Source organism: Diadema antillarum, unplaced genomic scaffold (genome assembly GCF_040938485.1).
Source record: "Diadema antillarum isolate AM-2024a unplaced genomic scaffold, OU_Dant_1.0 scf00000162, whole genome shotgun sequence".
NCBI lineage: Eukaryota > Metazoa > Echinodermata > Echinoidea > Diadematoida > Diadematidae > Diadema > Diadema antillarum.
The window spans coordinates 1443061-1465136 of NW_027271051.1; the positions used below are offsets into that span (position 1 = coordinate 1443061).

General features: G+C 38.6%; 1 protein-coding gene across 1 annotated transcript; it reads right to left on the reverse strand.

The window, feature by feature from the left end:
* Window positions 1–1793: 1793 nt before the first annotated feature.
* On the reverse strand, window positions 1794–21664 carry LOC139722236 (uncharacterized). The gene is made up of 8 exons (XM_071633547.1): window positions 21319–21664; window positions 12414–12708; window positions 10774–10936; window positions 8428–8587; window positions 7230–7380; window positions 5842–5921; window positions 4592–4651; window positions 1794–2849 (listed from the first exon to the last, which is right to left on the reverse strand). Exons 2-8 carry the CDS (start codon window positions 12451–12453, stop codon window positions 1959–1961), a joined length of 1545 nt encoding a protein of 514 aa, XP_071489648.1. The 5' UTR covers window positions 12454–12708; window positions 21319–21664; the 3' UTR covers window positions 1794–1958.
* Between the last annotated feature and the right edge of the window lie 412 nt (window positions 21665–22076).

Here is a 22076-nt window from a genome sequence, read left to right on the forward strand (position 1 = left end):
ACAGATATTTGCCCAATGCAGCGCTATTTCGTCCAGGTCTCATCAGCCTTGGTTGAGTAGAAATACACAAAGGTATGATTATGCACTTTATGTACCATAATTCATAATTACATGCATTGTCATTTACTATAAAGGTATTCTTAGCATAGATTCCTCATGCAAACATTCAGAGTACTTTAGCCTGACCGTCCTCCATATAGCGTGTCACGTGACTCCCTATTCAACCAATCACAAATGAATGACAGACAGAGAACAGATACACAAATAGAGGACACAAAACGCAGAGAAAAATATGAAAAACGAACGCGTATTTTGTTTCATAGTTCCGTAACGACATTATTTTTCAAAGTTGACATATTTAACCAAGAGTTAGAGATTTTGAGATTTTCTTTTAAGAATTTCGTTTCAGTTGACACAAAGAAATCATTTAAAGTAATGGATGTCTTTTCCAGGCGCCAGGAATTTGAATTGATATGAAATGAATATGATATCATCACATACACATGTACTTTCATGTTATTTGATATTAATATCTAAACCTCGATGGTATTCTGTGATGTACGGAAAAGACAGACGTTTTATCGACTCGTCGAAAACTTGGTACAAACTGTATAACAAAGGTAATGAAGGACTTAAATCATTTGTTACCAAAAGAACAAAAATGCGATATCAGTTACTATACCAGACCTCTTTATGCCGAGTTTTCCATGTACATGTACTTCACAATGGGACATTGGTTCGTCATAATAATTCCCATGCTAACAGCCACGGCATGCATCTAACACACACCATGCCACTACAATGACACTGCGCTGAAAGAAAACTCGCAGATAATATATTTGACACAACCGAGGAGGACTTTATATATCTGCAGCAGTACGACTTGCACAATGAAACTACAAGAGACTGAAATCTGAGCTTATTAATGTACAAAGGGAATTCTGTAAAAGATTTGGAAGCCTTGTGGTGCAGCCCTTGAAAAAGATCAAATCAGCAAGTTGCGTGAAAATTACTGTCTCTAAGGTGATTATGTTGTTCAGCGACATTTTAATGTTGACGAGAAAGTTGTTAACGCCAGAGCGCCCTCTTTGGCTGAACCCTGTTTGCGCTGTGCCTTCTGCATGACAGAGACTCTCAAATATTGCGCCATTATCATATCGCCAGTTTGATGTAGTTTAGTCGACGAATCAGCGTGTATCGTATATGTATAGCTGTGTCATTCGCTCATACACACAATGAGAAAAAGAAAAGCAGCATAGTTTTTATTGCGTAATTTCAGTGTCCATGCCTTTATAGGCTAATGTGTCGCTAAAGTAAATAAGCTAATTTCGATAGTTGTTCTGTAAGTTGTTTTTTGTTTTTTAATTTTCATTCTGCCAGACACACACTCGAAAAGTTTTTTGACTTTTCATTACCACATAAACTGGATACAACGCATCATCCAAACAGACTGAATTACAAACGCAGGAATATTCCCATTTAGGTAAGAGGTTGTCATGATATCATTTCAGACGTCCATTCTGTCTAACAGATAAAAAGAATCCTTGTCATAAATTATCTTTTCACTTTTCTATGAATACTTCTGCCATCGCTAATAACACCAACATCAACTCTACATACAGTTTTCGCTCCACACAAATGGCATGTAAAAAACATTAGATACTTCTAAATATACAAATAGCATATCAAAAAAGAAACATAGAAGAAGAAATTGTGTTGCAACGTTCCATCGACCAAACAATGACGTACAACATCTGCATACCATACACGTATGTTCTCCATCCGTGTATTGAAATGAGCGCATCTCAGTACCATGGAGAGGTGAAGACGAGAGAAGAAAGGAATTACCCCACAGCTCAACGGAGCGCTGCAAGACCTCAACATAAAACGTAGTCAATCGCTTCATGCGCACGAAATCGAATAGGGGATACACACTGAAGAGTCTAATATCCTCCTGATTAGAGTTGATATTCAAAGAACTTGTTACCAACCGATGTGCGGTTCGAAGCTGGCGAGACAATATGCTGGCTGTGTGGCGACGAGGGAACTGGATCCATTTCGTATCGTGCGGGAACGGAGTTCATGTTATATCTTGCGGGACTGGAGTTTACCGGTATTTCATATCCCTCGTTATGTGTCGTGTCGTAATCGTAATTGTAGTAGCCCTGATTGTAGTTCCCCACATGAGTTTGGTTGTAGCCGAACGCGTTGCCATTCGACTGCTGGGGGACGCTTGTTGCATCTTCATACTCGTCGTGGTCAAAGAAATCGTCATTCTCCGCCGATTGCTTGGACGACGGGCTGGGGTAGTCCCAATAGTTCTCGTCAAATGCGGGATTGTAATGATCGTAACGACTTCTCCGACCGTAGTCGATACTGTCCTGCTTAGATGCCAACGTGCTAGCAGTGCTGGTAGGAACGATCGGCGATCTCGTACGCGTGCCTGCTACGCTTTGCTGCTGTCCGAAGCCACCGTCGTCAAACCCGTACGTCTGATTCGAGATCTTCGACGAATACATCGACGATGACGACGCGGACTTGGCGGGAGCTGCCGTGGACACCGTGGTCATCAAGGTGAGCGACGACGGTGCAGACACCTGTGCGGCCACGGTAGGGATGGACGAGTTGGACGCCATGATGTTGGATGAAGCATCGTAATGGAGGTTAGCGCGCCTGAGGTGGGCGTTGGAGTCCTGCGACTCTTGTCGATCGGCGATCGGGAGGCCGTTGTGGGAGTTGAGGTCGTAAGCGCCGGCGCGTCGACTCATCTTTCCCGCCGCTAGCTTCTTTCGCCGCTTTCGTATCCTCAGCCAGTTATAATTACCTGCCAGGCTCATTAGGAAATGGTTCTGTATATAGGAAGAAGTCACAAAGAAGTGTGTGAAATTCCCTGATAGTTTATATCGCCTCAATATATTTGGGATGAATAGTATTTTTGATAATTATTGTTAAGTTCATATCCAGTCAAAGCGACGGATGCTAAACTTGAAATACAGCATCTTACTTGTTGGGTTTCTGAACGTGTAACATCACTCGCTTGATCCACTTTGAAGTAGATTAATTCGTCATCCACATGAAGCAAGTACATCAGATTTTCTTACACGAAAGGAATCAAGCGACGGGAATACCATTATTATCAAAACAGCGAGAAAGAGATGAAAGTCATGTCTCAGCGCTCTTGCATATTATGGAAACGTACATGCCATTGTTCTACCTCGTGATAACTTTATCACTTTTACAACAAACCAACCGATAAGTCTCTGGGATTTCTACTCGTTGTTGCATTACTTGGTATGACTAAGGTTTATTTAGAATTATTTTGAGCCTTACATGACGGAATCGGGATTTGTATTGTCGCTTCTCTTCAACTTATACACGTTTATATACAACAGAAATATGTATATATGGCAGTATGGTACATGCATACGCTTTTTTGAAGGGGAGAAAAGGGGCAGAATGGGTTAGTGACTGTGGTGGCAAAATGACAAAACTCAATTCGTCTAGCAAAAACAATTCCTCCCCACCCCACCCCTACCCCCAAAAGAAAATACAACGAACCAGTACATTATCACCATAATTCCAAAATTAGACAATGTTGTATAATTATCTCTTCCAGCCGGCGAGTTCGTTTTGCTTTAAAGTGAATACATTTCTGCTTGAGAAACCTACAAACATCGATCTTCCAAACGAGAGCTAACGTTTTCGCCGAAGCTGCGGTGCGATTGCTTCTAATCTTTCGCAGATCGTAATTTCAAAATGTTTATTCAAGTCACGACATGACTTACGGGAGAGTTTGTATTGGCAAAACCGCACAGACTCTGAGCCCTGGCGCCATAATATCTCTATGAAACACTGGGTAGTTCATGTACACACGGAAATGAAACTCAGGGCCGCTCTAAAATTAGTTAGACGTTGCTATTGAATCAAGTCGCAAGTCTTTCGTATTAAAAAGTCTCATCACTATTCCTGTGTAGGGGGAAAACTACACTTCCAGAAAACAGAGAGCCTCAAACAGGAAACCCATACTCAAGATTTTTAACTTTGCTTGAGCTGGCTTTTGTGTAAACAGACAGCACGCCGAGTATAGAGCTACCAGGGTAATACATTATCTGCAAATCTGGGATATTATGTCGCGATTCCTGTATAGTGCGTCCCTCCTTTCTCCACATATTCTCGAAATGAGTTTGTATCTGCTTGCTCAGACTTCTTTGTTATAAACCTCCTGCTACAATAACATCAACAACAATAATGGTATTGATAATAACAAACAAAACAATATGATAATAATAGTAATAAAAAAAATAATAATAATAGCAAGTTTTATCTCAGCGCATTTCAGACTTGTAAAAAGATTTCATGCGCTTTTATACAGACTATTATGCCTTGTTGTATACCTGCCGAAATTGTCACGTTGCTCTACAAGACAACGCAACTAGTTACATTTCTCCGACTGTAAAAATGTTGAACTGTTATTTGATACGTTGCATACATACGGACACACAGACACACAGACAGACAGACAGACACACACACACACACACACACACGTACACACAAACATGAACATGAAAATTGTTGACTACAAGCTTACCATGCCCAAGAGAACGAAGATACAACCCACCAGGGACAGGAAGAAGAATATTAAAAGATCCTGCAACAAAATAACATTGAAAGGAATGAGAGGACAACAAAACTTATTGACCTATTGTTGTAAACAACGTGATAAGAGTGAGATGATGTCATTAATTAGCTACTCTCTAAAAAAAAATCGAGTGAAAATTTTCACTCTAAAAAGAGTGAATACAAAAAAGAGTGAATTTCGAGTGAAATTGGAGTGAATTTTGAGTGAAAATGCTCATTTTCACTCATTTTGGAGTGACGTCAGGGATCACTCGAAGATTTTGGAGTGATCCCTGACGTCACTTCAAAATGAGTGAAAATGAACATTTTCACTCAAAATTCACTCCAACTTCACTCGAAATTCACTCTTTTTTGTATTCACTCTTTTAAGAGTGAAAATTTTCACTCGATTTTTTTTTAGAGAGTAAATCGTACTTCAAATACAGAAACGAAAATGTAAATATAACAGTTCGACCTAAAATTCCTCATGGGAAACATGGCGTGTATTTATAGTTTTGGTTGAGGTGGGAATTCAGGTTTCTAACTTTTTTTTGTGAGATGAGAAACGTCTTACAAAACATGAAAGAGCATATTATAATTCTAAGAGGAATTCAAAGTTTATTTAATGAAAATTGGTTTTGGAAATGTCTGAGATATCCAAAAGCAACGAGGTCCTAAGAAAAGGCGGGACCTTTAATTAGGACCACTTTGTTTTATTTGATTTTTAATATCTCAGCCATCAAAACTGATATTCATCAAATAAACTTTTAATTCCTCTAAAAATTGTATGCTCTTTAATATTTTATAAGTGGTTTCTAATTACCTCGCAAAAAGTTAACGTGTGAAACCCCTATCTCAACCTTCCTGACCATGACAAGGATAGCATATTTTATCTCGAAAAGAATATCTAGTCATTGACGGCATTATTTTTGTCTGTATCTTTTTCTGATGGTCAGACCTTATCATCTTCATAGAATCATTTTACAGAATGCATTTTCGAATCATCAGTGATCACACATTGCAGTCATCATATGCACATAGATTATCTATCCTTGAATTCGAAGTTCTTTATTATTTTGAAAACGTTCAATACCCATTAGTTTTTCTAATTATATGAAGGGACTATCTTTATAAGATTTATGTGGTGATCACAACAGTCTGTGATCCGTTGCATCATCCATTCAAACTTAAATTTGATATGTATCTTAAATCATAACTTACACTGGTGCAAATAGCCTCCAATTCAGGTCCACAGATTAATGTCCTGTTTGATGAAACAGAAAGATCTTGCGGTGCCAGGCCTGCAGAAAATTCAATTCAATTCAATTCATTTTATTTTCATACTTCTCATTTATGAACATTACAACAGAAACCAGACAAGTTCTTTTACCTTGTGAACAATGTGCAGAAAACAAACAATATACATGGTGATAACACAATAATTACATGTAATGATAACTGGTCAAAATCGAAATCGAAATGGGGTTGATCAAAGAGAAGTATGACGGGACCTACATGAAAGCTAGCTTGTTTGGCTGTAAGCCCCGAGTAATCAGTGTTTGTGAAAAAGAAACGGAGAACGGATAGAAGATAAGACCAGAATGATGATGTAAGATTGCCAAAATGACCGTTAATGGGAGGACCGGGGGGGGGGGGGGGAATCAAAAGAAATTTTAAAAGTCTGTCAATAAGTGTTGCAATGTGATGTACGTCGTGGGAGAAAGAATCAAGCATGCGTATTAAGATTCCATGCAGCAATGGCGTTAAAAGGGTTAATACAAAACACAGACCCCAGGATTTGGGGGATTCGAAACAGGAAATGAGTGAAATGTGATCGTATGCTTTCACAATATTATGAAACGGCGGGATAAAGCAAGGCAACTCTCCCACTGGAAATTATAAGAGTGTATGAATTCTGCACTATGTTCGAGATGGCTTTCGTTTAGTAGAATAAAATCAAATAAACAAGATGATACAAGCTTCCTAACTAATTGTGATTTTGTGATACTTTCAGCATGAGCCACGGGAGAGCTGTGAATTGATCATAATTATAATCACTTCAGCTAATTTGCATTTAATGTATCACTAATTGGTGGAAATAATCTAGTGAAATGTGTGGAATTTCAATCACTTTCTAAATTAGGTCTAATTTTGAGCAGACTTCTACTATTCTGTTACAGATATAATTTATATAACGGAAAACGAAAATTGAACATGTTTCAGTTTTCAAGCAATGAAAGAGCACCTCACTTTCAGAGGGCAGACGGAACAATAGAACCTTTAACATAAGTTGGTAACAAATGAAAGGAATATACACTCTGTCATCAATTAAAATTTGTGGAATTCTCTCAACATTTTGTCTATATATTTGTCTTAATGTGACATTATGAACTGTGGTAGCTTTCTTGCCCAGCGATGGTAGCACCGAACTTTAAAAATTTCATAACTGTTGAACGGATTGTCCGACTTTCCTCAAACTTGGCGATGTGTTCTATCATAGGTGATGCTAATATTGCTGTATCCCCCGAAACCCTGATTGTGGGGGTAATTCCCCTTTCAATCATTCTTCACTTGATTACTTCGAGACCTACACGATAACTTTGTCTCACCAAACTGTCTCAGGTCTAAGCAGGTTAGGGATGTGAAGACTTCGTTGGTGCACACACCGCTATCCAACATGTAGAAGAACACCGTTGGCAGTGCGGCCCCGACCAAGATTGCATACCACGCTAGGTTGATGACGTATGTTATGCACATAAACTGTGTTTGGAGAGATAATTGTTTGCAGCATAACTATTATCATTGAAGTACTGAATATTATCATAGATATCACAGCAATCTGAGACTGGATGGCAAGTTGTCTTATACCTGGTATACAGAAATCAGAACACGACTTGACAGTTCTGACAAGCTGATAAAATAGAGGGAAATCGTTACAGACTTACAGTTCACTGAGCAAAGAGTTGAGATGTGTAGGCGTTTCTCTCACCAAATTTTGTCGCCATTTCTACTCATTTGCGATCTTATGAGAAACACAAAAACTCTCATTACGAGGGTGCGAAATAATACCAATCAACCGTAACAACAGATTATACAAGGATTACAAGACACAAGAAGATCATTAGAATTTGATCTTCATGCGTGTGCGGTAAAGCTACAGACGATGTAGCCCGAACCAATCGCACAGTGTATTTTGCAAAAGTAACAATAACAATATATCAACACTCTAACTTCAGGGTAAGAAGAAAAATTATACTGCAAAATGACAAGCTTATTGAGCTGTACCGAGTGCCCCCCCCCCCAAAAAAAAAAAAAAAATACAATCACACTTTCTGCCATAATAACTTTAAAAATGGTGAATCAATAAAGATGCAATTTGTAGGTATGAACGTACTTATTACGTACATCTTACAGAAAACCCCACTAGATCTGCTTCAGTGGTCATGGAGAAATTTGGATCTTTGTAGAGCATGTCAGGAATCCGTTCCCTCCAAGTTCAGTCCACTACGCTCACTCCTTACAAAATGCTGAGAGCATCCAAGTGTTGAACTTGGAAGAATGGACCCATGACATGCTTCTCAACGATGAGCATTTCTCTGTGACCTCTTAACTAAATCGCAAGGGATTTTCTGCAAGATGTAGGAAAGAAGTTATAGCTTTATACCCTGAAATAGTATTCAGATTGTTTAATCATTTTGAAGGATATCAGTGCGGAAATCCGCTTGTAATATTTTGAGGACATATACTGTACGTTCTAGATTCCGTGCGGGGATTTATGTATCTTACCAGAGGCAAACATTTGCTTACCGCGCTCAGCTGTCGTCTGCCGGTCTGCGCCTTGACAAAGGTGCACCAGGAGGAGGCGTTTTGGTAGCCCGTTGCCATGCACCCCATCGTCATCAGTAGGATGATAAGACCGACCATGACGACGAGACCGATGTAGGCAGCTATTTCTAGAAAGAAGAACCTGACACGGAGACCGACATCGAGGTGACAAATGAGTGAAATACTTATAAATGAGCAGGACTTTTTAGGTAATCCGAGTATCCTCTCGGTTCACCTATTGTATCTTTTTTTTAAAAGTTACATACCGACGGAGAAAATCTTTTCTTCTCGAATTAAAGCTCTCCCTTAACAAGACAATGTACTAACTGCAGAACCATGATCTGTTATCTGTGTATTCACATTTTGTTCACGTAGGTTCTATGCTTTTAAGAAGTATTCTTTTAATAAATGTGATATTCGTCATCATAACCATAATGTCGACGTGGCGGCTATAAATGAGAAGAATTAAATGCAATTAAGAAAAAAACTTTTATTGGAGATGTTTCAGCCTGAAGTCTGATTGCAGGTCCTGTAAGCCATACTTATACCTCAGATACGTGAGAGGAAGAATTTGTGTATGTGTGTGTGTGTGTGTGTTTGTTTGTTTATCTATTTATTTTACTCTACTTACTATTGGTAGTTAGTGCCGGGTGTTTTTACCCAACTTATCATTGGCATGTGTCTTAGATATACACATAAATAAGAAACAGTCCATCCATCAAAACACAGCTGTCAGTATAAAGGGTTGTAACAAATACCCTCGCATCCATCGCTGCTGCTAAGTATACATAGCTCACTTCAATTCAATATTGCGTTTGTTATTATCAAATCAAATTTATTTCTAATTCATATTAGTATCATAAAGTGATGATGCCAACACCTTACAACTCTCCTCTGGTTGGTTTGTACAAAAACTTAAATTAATAAATTATTAGATCACATTGTAAGTCCATAATTATAGCAACTGTAACCTCTTTCCCCTCAAAGTCATCCTTATTTCAAGTTATGATTATTTGATAAGAATCATATATAATCTAACATAGTTATTGATTTCACGTCAAAAATCAATGACAGACTTGTTAAAAGATGACATCATCACGTCCGCCATTTTGAGTGTGTTGTGGTTGCGACATAAATATCACTGATTTGTGAAAACCTGTGAAACTTTAAAATTCCATAACTATATCCGATTTTGATGACAACGCTGCGACTCTATTCGTCTGGTATTATTCTACTGGTTGAAGCTATCCTGAATTGCATTTCAGTGATTATTGTAATCCTCAGGCTATCCTTCCAAACCCTCCTGATGAAATCAAAACAACGTGATATGATATGATATTGCAGATACCGATAACAATGTAAAATGTGTTGAATTTCAAGAAAACAAATGGTTTCCTATTCATTGAGGTAACCAGAATAAAGACAAAGAAGGTTAACTATTACCATTAAAGGAAAAGGACATCTACACATCATTCTAAAGGACAATTAACGAGAGCAAGGTGTCTACATTTTCTTGGAGAGATGTGGGAAAGAACCCAAATAATGAAAAGACTTCCAGTAAAGGCTCAGTTCATATGAAATTCCCATGAAGATAATACAAAACAGCCCTATCTGTATAGCATTCTCATTTTTCAACTAATTCAAACAGCCTCCTCTACCCCTCCCCCCCCCAAAAAAAAAAAAAAACCCACACACACCAAAAACTACCCCCCCCCCAAAAAAAAAAAAAAAAAAATTAAGAATAAAAATAAAAAAATAAAAGGAAATCAGGAAAGAAAGGGATGGCCTTTTCGTGACTTTAGAGACACAAAGAAATCAAATCAAAATGCCCCAATATAGGACCCTACAATTTCCTAGCGACACAATTTTTTTGAATAAGTAAAATGAAAATAAATGCTAAATCAAAAAGGGAGGAACAGAGAACATTTGTCTTATAAAAACAACATACACATCTACATGCATTGGGTATTTTATATCCACACATGAAAATATCATCAAAAGCCGCAGTGCGTAATTGATATGAATACATACTGTCATGTAAATGATTATCATGAAAATTTCATTTGAGCTAAAATACAATTTAATGTTAACACTGTGATTTTGTTTTAATTGCACCATTATTATCAGAATCGTCTCCCAAACCAATACTGCATGAGCTAAATTCCAAACGAGAGAACCCCGCCCCAAAACAATCAAACAAACAAACTAAGCAGACGACATCCACAGTAGTGCTTCAAGAGAGGGTGATCAAGAGAAGCACTAAGAAATGTATTTTTGTCTTGTTCCCTCCCAACTTTCACTAAAACAATTGTACGGTTTCCTTCTCACCAGACAGCGACGGAATCCTCGATGTAAGAGTTGCTGAAGAGTTCATCTACAACTTGGCTGATCAGGGCTACCATGACCACAACCAGGACAACCCCTGCAACAGTCAAAGTTGTGGCAAGAAGGGACGACCAGGCCACCCTCTCGCAGCAGTCCGTGCAGCGAGCTGTAAACGAAATTCCAAGCAAACCATGACGAAATTAGACGACATTGACCCAGTACGAGGAAGATTTGACTAATTAAGACGGGGTCGGTGTTTGGTCGTTTTTAATTAGTCCTTGGATGACATAATCAAAATGGCGTCTGCTTCACGACCAAGAATAGGCTGGGTCAGCGGACATGCGTGATATAGTGGGCCTCTACAAATGGGGTAAATCGTAATCTTTGGAGAGATCGTTGACATCATGAGCATTGGGTGTACGCTACCTCTGACGTCATAATCCCAACAGACTGATCACGATGTTACCACGTATCTTTCAGTGACAACACGTCTGTTGTATTTACTTACAGAGCTTTGGCTCAGTGTGACCCACCTCCCCCCCCCCCCCCCCCCCTCAAATGCTATACCATCCTTTTCTAGATAAAAGATTTACATGAGATTGCGCCGAAGGAAAGCCTCGTGAATGATACCATTCTGTCTTTTTCCCCCAAGGATGGAATAGACAGAGACATTGAGAAAATGAGGCTGAAATGAGAATAAGTTTATAGATATTTATGAAAGACGGACAGGCTCACAAACACACACACACACACACACACAAAAAAAAAAACAAAACACGAGATATAAATAGAAGTAGATCAAATAGTTTGTTGAGATCAATTGACTGAAGGTTACAGAGGGAGACTGATAGGGTGAGAAAGATACATGTATGTATTCATATATAATTTTATATGCATAGGGGCCTACATGACAAGGGAGACCGGTTAAGAGAAACTATGAAAAATGACAAGAGCCGAATGTCGCCCCAATCGTGTCACCACTGAGACTGGAAAACGATTAAAATCTTCTCTTCCACGCCCTCAGTCTCTGTCTCCTCTGTAAATCATTGTGCCACTCCTGCTACCCCACCCCACCCCCATTGCACCCCAACAACCTGGTTACACCACAGAACTCTTACAAGAGTTCTGTGGGTTACACCCGTCTACAGAGAAAGAATTATTTTCTGGCTGTTTTCAACAGTATCATGACAAAAAGCGATTTGATAATTTACTTTGTTCAGGAGTACTTGACAAAATGAAATTTGGAGATTACACGTTTAGTGTTTTTGTTTTGTTTTGTTTTGTTTTTGTCCTTCGCCAGTCTGAGATATTTTCTTTTACTAAATCAGACTACGCGAAGATTGGATACCACTGGTTCATCTGGCTCATGACAAGAGATGGAAACAGAGGTGGAATGATATGCAATGACAAATATATTTGTCAGTAGTGGCTGTCAATAGCCCGCTATCGGGCCCCAGCAATTGGAATCGAGCGGTCGTGTAAAAGACTATAAAATGATTGGCAATATCATATTTCTGAGATCATATTTCTGAGAAACGAACGACAGGTGCAGTGTTGTTTTTGTTTTTGTTTTTGCGTTCCCCTTCTCCAACCCTCATTCAATCTCTAGAGAAGTGTTTACATCGATTTGTTTCAATGCTTACAGCTTTTCTCGAGCTCGTCGGGATGTCGGGACTCCTCCATGTCGAGAAAATGATGGGAGCTGTTGACCTCGCCTCCGTATCCCCTGGCAACCTTCTGACCTTTGACCGGCTGACGTCCTCCTACAGCCCTCCCTCCGCGTCAGCCGCAGACGACGGCACTCTCTGACGACTTGACCACAGATGGCGGGAACTACGGTGAAATTGTCGAGCCCGCGAGCTACTCCTCGAGCTCAGCCATGATGTCCCCCAATCCAGACGAACCTACAGGGCCAGGCCTATGTCCTTTGTCCTTACACTGCATGTGATGAAACAGACAAAAAACGTTCTGTCATACGCTACATTTCCAAGCTTTAGGAGTTGTCATTTACTGTAACATCCCAAGGCTGATAACCGTTAAGTCAACCTACATATTTCGTCTCCTCCATTGTCAAGTTAGACACGTTAGTGTGTTGATCAGCTGAACCTGTCGCGAACGTAGGCTTCGCTTATCATTGTTCCATAATGATGGTGCCTGGAGATCACATCTATTGAGACATATATCTTTCGAATAGCTATAATAACAAATGGCAGGCAAAAAGCAACGTTAGATCGCCCGCTTCTTATTCAACAACGACATTTAGAGACGATCAAACAGGGATTCCACTATATACTACAAGAACACACAATAATAACATGCTCGTAAACGATTGTGCATGCAGTTGTGAATAAGTTCTTTCTTCGAAATCTTCGCTGCCTATACATTTCAGAAACACAATCAGTATTCAACTTGACAGATCACGTCGATCATGCGACGACTCTTGCGTCGTCTGCCGATTATAATTATGTCAGCTTACGTTTCGTTCCCCGTAATCCCCCCGAGGAGGCTGCCGATCCACTTCTTTCAGAGATCATAATCTTACCGGGAGGATTAGTTACAGATTGTTCTTCAGTAATCAAACTCGGCAACCGGTATTGAATGTTCTCCGTCGTATGAAATCCTGGCGAACTTCCAACTGACATTGGATTTATAAAACGCTCTTTTGGAGCAAATTGACAAGGTGTGCGTTGCCCGTTTTGGACCTTTCAGCAACCCCCCCCCCCTTCACATCGCTATAACATAGAGAGGGAATTTGCAGTAATGATGATATTCGTAATGATAAGAGTATGTTATGATAAGCTCAAGAAAAAGAAATAACGCCTGAAAGATATTTCCCCTCTTCACTTCTGACTAATATAGCGGCTCTACCAAAATCATAGCGATTATCGCATTACTATCGTATACAACTCTGGAATGATGAAATTCCAGAGCCAAAGTAGGACAAGTGGGATTTTTGTTTCTTTTTTTGTCTTGTCTTTTTTTTTTTTGAATGGTTCAAATAAATTTCACATCACGGGGATCGACAAAACGTATCTACAAGTCGATATATATTCTAGGGGAATCCATACAAGCATAATAATGACAATCTTTTCTTAGTCCAGTACATAATGTGATTGATATGACAACAAAATGAAGATACGTGCAGTGCCCTTTCACTTCTTCGCTAAAGGGAGCAGCGCTCAAAAAAAAAAAAAAAAAAAACAACAACTGGTGACGCACTGACAGAAATATTTCAATGACGTAATAGTTCAATTCGGTTCATTTTAAAGTGATGAGACCGATTTTGACAGGTTGTAGCCTTGATAATGGGGATAAAACGACAGCCCATTTGGCGAACGTCAATTCACGAGACTTTATTGCGAAGTCACTATTTATGACAAAACGGATAATTAACGAGACCCTGTAAACCCTGTGAATATAAGGGGCGAAGATCAGGGATTCCGCGAAGTCCTGCAATCCTTATTTTGCTCAGCAAGGTACAGGAAGTTGTCCTATACATTTTTCACCGCGACACTTTTAGTGCCAAAAGTCGACAAGAGACCATTTTGCTGAAAATGACGGCACTTGGGGACTTAACCACATTATACAATAATGTATCAAGTAAGGTGAGAAAAACGCAAACGCGAAGCATAATGAATTATGTTTTTTTGTGTGTGTGCATCACTTCATTGAATGAAATCTAGGGGCGAAATTAACAACATATTGTCAACATGTTTGTGCAGTCACAATAGCCGTCTATTTTACACATGAGTTTAGCTTTATTTGTGGAACTTGGATTTTTTTTCACTCGTGCCTCTCTCTGTTGTTAAACATGGACTACCGTATCATGAAGTACATGTATAGACATTTCCGGTTTCAATCACCGAATTGTGGAAAATTGTAGAAAAATGAATACACTGTACACAAAAACATGGCATATTACTTTACACAGTGCGAGTGTATGACTTTACAATGCCACCCTCTCCCATCCCGATGGTCAAAAAAGTTTTCCTTCCAGGCAAGATGGACTAGATTCTAATTCCTAACCTAGATTCACTGCAGTGCACAAGCCTGCATTGGAAGAGCTTTACACCTGCTGAACATGGGTGAAATGGACAATGCGCTCCAAAATCTATACCCTTTGCGTGTTGTATCGATTATCTGCGTTATGAGAATTAATGCCTATAGGGTAAAATATCGACGGGCATGCGATTTTATAATCATGTTTGTCTGTAAACGTACATACAGCATTCTAAGATGACAATAATGATACTATAGATGATCATTCTATTAGTTCATTACTTTCACAAACGGGGTCCCACGCTACATTTTCTGTTTCGGCCTTTGAATTGATTATTAAAACATTCACAACGCGACAGAATTGAGAAAGACCACACAAATCATTATTTTGTTTAGAACTTAAATGCCACTATAAAATGCTTTTTGAGCGGTATACATACAAACATAGAAAATAATTCGCTTTTCGTGTCCTACATCAAGCAGCGTAAGCTTCAAATCAATTGTATATCTTTCCCAATAAATGTAAATGTAAAATTTTGTATTCCTACCAGGCTTATCGTTATATTTACAATGCGTCTTGGCATGAATGATCTATAATTGTATCGTCAAAATGAGCTGCTTGAAGATAGAACAGATACTGTCATGAATCCATCAACAAATGGATGATCTACATCTCTGGTGCTACAGATAGAACAATCAATAGTAGTGTTTATACGACAATTTCACGAATGCATGATTTTGTGTTTACCAAATCCTTTCTTAAGTGCTTCAAACTTGAACTATAGCATCAACATGAATTGAAAATATAAGCGGATATCACAATTTATAAGTTGCATTCGACAAAAGTAAGCACGCAGAAAATAGCACAGATGGTAACTGAGTCTCGCCCCTTTATGAGATTATTCTAGAAATGCATTTCGATAACCATAAATTGTCTTTTACACTTGATTACACAATCCCAAGTACGATTATTATGATGATATATATTACTCACTTTAGAAAAGTACCCTAACCTATCTTAAGAACGCATCTTTTCCATCCAAGTTTAGAATCGTTCTGAAAGCATACTAGTATTTACTCAAAATGCATTTCGAATGAGTTGTGTTTGCATTCTTTTGATCGCATCTTTTCTCCTGTCGTTACTGTTATTTCGGTTTGGCATTGTCTTTATGTTATTGTGCTTTGTGTTTTCTAGATTTCTTGTATAATAGCGCCGGTGCGCTTATATAAAAACACCCGTACCAAGCCCAATATAAATGCAATTATTATCATCATTATTATTATTATTATTATTATTATTATTATTATTATTATTATTATTATAATCATTATCATTATTATCATTATAATCATTATTATTATCATTATCATTATTATTATTATTATTATTATTACTATTATTATTATCATTATTATTATTTTTTTATTATTATCTTTCTGTCCTATTTCTCTTGCTTAAAGTGCATAGACACACAATTGCAGTGATATGCGCAATAAAAGTAACGTATTGTTATTATAATTTATTATTATGTGCTAATTAAAACATAAGTATACTCAGGCGATACAGGTGGTAAATACTAACAATATGCACTACTGCAAAAATCCGTGAATCCAGAAGAAAATGTGCCATTTTCTGGCTGAAAAGTATCCTTAGTAATGATCGCGTGCTCCTCCACACTTCAGTTTTACAACTCGAACCTCAGGATTCGTCAGGACAATTTGTCACAATTCATTTTCTCTTCATGTGGTCTCTCTTGCACATGATTGTGATAATGATCTTAGCTGCTTTCGAGCCAGAAATTGCTCTCTTTTAGACGACAGATAGAGGAGAAGACTACAGAAAGTGAATGAACTTGAGCATTCCACGCCTGGCTATAAATCGTGCGATTTATGTAACGACGGGATACTGACCTATCTATGACAGAGTTAAGCGTATGAAAATGAACAGGGGGTATGATGACCCACAATGTCATTGGGTTGTTGTTGTTGTTGTTTCCAAATCCAAGTTCTCTCTCTGAGCGCTATTTGACGTCTGACTCTCAAAATGAATGAGGATCGCTCTGAATACAGTACCAGCACATTGGTCGCCATATAGTTAAACAATTGTGGAAACGCGAATGTACATAATTGACGATCTTAAGGCAGTGTTATACTGCATACGGCTTCCAAATAAAAGCACTTATCAATGTGAGTATGTAAATCAGCTAGACAAACATGACATTCTTTGACTATCTGTACATTCTTTGAAACTTAAGAAGGATAGTGAATAACTATTTCGATTACGCGCCTTATCAAAGTCCACTGAGTCTCGAGTCGCATTGTTGACACATTCATAGTCCGTGAATCACCCTTCGACATCCGTCATAACCACTTTGACATTCACGTTTATCAAGGACCGACCAAAAGCGATTAATGTGCCATTAACATTCCGGGTAATTATATCTCTCCATTAATGTGGGCCTATAGGCCTGCATGCCTCTCTCTGATGGCGGTTATAAAAGCATTTACCGAACATTTCTGCACCCCCGTACATGTTGTTGTCTTTATCTATTCATTCTTATATTTTGCCTACTTGATGTAGAGTGAGATATTCCCTCGGAGAACAAACACGCAGTATTGACACCAGCAAGAAAAGTAATATATTTATCTATATAGATTTGATACATTTTGATACAAGTAAACCGAATGGAATGTATATAATCAATATAAGTATATGATACTTAATATTATATTATTATACTTGATATAATATAAGTATATAAGTATATAATAAGTATATAATAAGTATATTGATAACATCACCCAATTGTCTGTCTTACTTTGAAGTGACTATACTATCACTATACTTCAATGATGACGAGGAGGGTGGTGGTTCGTAACAATTATTGTTACAGTTATCATAATCACAGTGATTGTAACCATAATGTTTTAAGATGAAGATGAGGATTATGAGGACTAATGCTAATAGAGATAACAAAACACTTATAACAGCAACGACAATAAAAAAGATAATAATGATAATATTTATAATCATTATTATCATCATTATCATGATGATGGTAATACACCGTAATAGTATAACAGTGATAATAACAAAATAACAACCATTGATATAATAGTGAGAACAGTAGGCCCTAGTCACTAAACTGACAAAGTCGAATCAGGGGTTAGTATCTGACTGTCAGAAAATCTTATATCCATCGTTGCTCCCGGGAACACACTGCACTCGATACATGCATAAAATTGATTCAAGGAGGGTTGACTATCAGTGTATATAGCCATGGTGTTCATATAAGTAAGCCATCAATCGGTACTTCTCACATGCATAGTGTCTGCACTTACCATCATTACCTTTTTTTTTCCTGTCACCTGAAACGAAGCCCTATGGAGACCGTCTCAACCAAGCAAACGTCATTACTGCCGGGAAATTATGCACAAGCCGGGAGAAAGATGTGAGTGGCACGCGCTCAAGAGGACGATCGAGAACAAACTGCATAATCATGCACGTCCTTTCAGGCCATCCCCTCAATTCGTTTAGTATGCATTACTAACACATATTATGATTCTTGCTCGAAGGGGCTTAGAATAATACGAAATCGAGCAGCTGACGAGAATGGAATAGTCACAATACATAACACTCTAACAGCCTTTTATCGAACGTGTCATTTCACGACAGCCGAAATGATTTGACTGTTGGAGTGTTTCGATGCGAGCTATATATGCAGGCGTTTGTTTGGACCGTCGAGAAGTTGTAATTGTTGACATTATGCATAAAGTATCTGCTTAATACTTGAAAGGAGAATAAAAAATATAGACTCGCGTACATCCCCTTTAACTCTACCCTCGTCTTCCCCTGATAAAAACCATAAAAACATATAATGTATATTTGTATACATATATCTTTCTGCAATTAATGTTTTCATTAGTCAACCCTCCTTGAATATTTTATGCATAATAATCGAGTGCAGTGTGTTGTCTCCTGGAGCAACGATAAATTTAAGATTTTCTGACAGTCGGTCAGATATACTGACCGCTGATTTGACTTTGTCAGCTTATTCAATATTGGGAGTATTGTTCTCGGTCATGGTAACGGTTGATTTAAGAAATGGGTTTCCATAAAACTATTGGTCACATTTTGTATATTTAACAACACTTAACATTGATAACACTGATTAACATTTTCATGTTGGTTGTTTTATCCCTAATTCATAATTTAGAAGTATTTTGAAGCACTAAAGCTATATGTGTATATATATATATTTTTTTCATCTGCAAATGTTAGCTATAGGGGCTTTGATATTTGTCCGATTTCGATGAAACCTTCCACCATTCTGTTGTTTACTTAAATTCTAATTTCAGGGGTTTAATCTTATATTCAAAAGACGCCTCGATCATGGACTTGCAACTTCCTTCAAGGAAGATACCAAGGGAAGACATACGCATTTTTCCAGAGGACCATTCTCTCTCCACCTCGAAACATAAATCTCATCGTTGCCATCGTGAGTCGAGGGGAGACGTGACGTAATAATCCCTGCCGAGACCCAAAAAAGCTCACGTCATGTTCCGCAATGTGAAACATCGAATACATTCTAGTGCAGCGGGTCCCAAGAGGAGATATAGCTGGTTCATGAGCGCGATAATCCCTTATCGTGTATGACAAAACAGAACTCCTGATTCCACACGTACGTACCATTATCAAGAGAGTCACTATACAAGATCTTGCAATTCTGGTCGTTTGAGGTGGCGTCATAAACAGTGAGTCTCATCGGGGGCGATGTCAAAGTCCAGATCTTTTTTGAATCTTGACAAACAACACTCCGCATTACAGAAAAGAGGAGAAGTATAGTATAGTCTTCGTGGAAGCCCGAGGAAAGATTAATTTCCCCATAATGCAGTTGAAATGAAATACATGTACAGTTAAAAGGTGAGAGACCGTCATGGTAAATTCTGTGTTGGATAGTCCTTATTGTCGACAGGAAAAGACATTCCAAAAAGAGATGAGAGAAAAAAAAAGAGATCATGCTGAATGTAATATAGCTTGCCAGAGATTTTGGATTCGCCTAAAATAACAACCTCCGATGGGTCTCTATAGACTTCAACCCAGGCGTGACAGTGAAAACTTGAACTTCAGTGTGCCAAGTTCACGTTCGTCACCTATGGAGTCAACAACGAAATGCGAAGGGAGAGAGAGAGATGGTGCGCCACGAGTGCATCCTCAAACAATTCGAGAAGCGCCCTGGGGTGGAGACTAATTAAACAGCTATATAGTTCTTGTGCCTGCCCACTCTCGGCATAACTTATTTGTTTTTGTGGCATGCATTCCCATTTGTGGATGTGTTATCTTGCCGTTTGCCCCAAACAAACCCAAGCCATAAAAAGAAACCTCGATGCGCTGACTATGCACGAACGAGCAAAGTGTCAATATTATCTTAATGCATTGGTGACAAACGTATATACCCTTTCCAGTGCGTGTAACATTTAATTTCTTTAGATTCATATAATCGCTTCACAAGAGAAATGATATACGATGCAGAAAATAATCAATTTTCAATATTTTTGTTTCTTTCTTTCGTTTAAAATGTTACAGAGGAAACAATGAATGAGTCATGAAAGCCCTGTACTTCGATAGGCACACACGTGAAAAATTTAGACGTTCACATGGCTTTTGCCTTTGTCTTCTGACCAGGAAAAAATAGCGAGATTTCACATCATAAAATAGTCCATATGTATTGTATGACAGAAACGCTACGTAGGCCTATATGAGTTCTAATCAAGTATATAACATAAAATAATCTGTTAACAATCGAAACATTGACTAACCAACCATTTTTATTCATTCATCTATTTTTTTTTTGGGGGGGGGGGGACCAAAAAATTAAGCCTCTAAACACGTGCATTCAAGATTGTGTATAGGCCTATGAGCCTTTTATACTTTTTTCCCCTTTGTGATTCAGAAGAACGCAAAAATGGCAGAATGACGCATAAATTTTGTCCCATTTTGTAAACCTAGTGGCACAGGATGGTTTAAGTGGCATATCAATACGTATCCACGTTGATCGAATGTTTAAGAATCTGGCAAAAAAAAAAAGACTGCATGTTGTAGAAATCCATCACAGCAAGTACGAAGCGTGAGAAACAACCACCTGCTGAAACGTGTCTACTTTCAATCGGTATTATGATATTTCTATGTGTACTTCCGGGATACAGCAATGTTAGTGTAAAGGAGAGAGAGGATCGATGTTTATCTATCCATTCACGATGACTTGTGTCTTTTAGTGGTAACGGAAATAACAGGAAAACTTTCAATATTGAGATTCTAGATATCGTGTTTTGATTGCTGCACTCACGGATGTTAGAGAAGAACTGTAATTTTCTTAAGTCTATTACGTTCTTACATACTAGTATTATGCAGCCATTTGTACATTATCGCTTAGATCTGTTCAGGTAAGAATTGTAGCCAATGACTAAAGTAAAGAAATATTGTAGGGAAAAATGAAATCATACTCAACAATGCAATGTAGCGACAAGAATTCACAATAAATCCTTTACCATCAGTGAAGTCGTACTATCATTTTCGTAGCGTATTCACAGGAGCAACCGAGGCGGGGGAGGAGTGTTGGCGTGATTCCCGTAGAGTCCTCGCACGGCTAACGTTGAGGCAACCTTGATGTGCCGAAAGACAGTCCAATAACACAAGATCAGCTAGCATCGAGTATTCCTCGTATTCTCCTCCTCACTTTGATATTTTTTCCCGCTGGAATAGCGGGTAGTGTGTGAAAAATATGAAATTATCCGCCCACAGCCGCCAAACGGGGAAAGAAAAGCATATCGAACGTGTTCAGGGTTACAGATGCTGTAAGCTAGCTCGTCGACGCCGCGCTGAGAATCCCACACAGCTGACACTGCTGTTCGTACAGTATTGTCACACACACCCCCATTCTCTATCGACGCTCAGTGTGCTGTTTATGCGAGGGCAGGGGTAAGCAAGCGCTCGTAGAATCGCATTTGTTTTCTTGGCCGCCGGTATAATTTAGCCCGATCTCTTGCGATTACTGAAGATGCACCAATACGCTTCCACGCACGCCGCTCTCTGACCGCTGTGGCTTGACTCTATACACTTTGAATGCATAAAATGAGAACGCCGCCAATTTCGCTACAGCCCGATTTTTTTTTTCTGAACTGCATATCAAGTATACAATATTTCATATGAAATCATAACATGCGCCGCATGAAAGTGCTGTGTCCCCTTCAGTTATTAAAAGAACCTGGCCACGTACTCGTATCTGGCTATGGGTACAACGCGTATG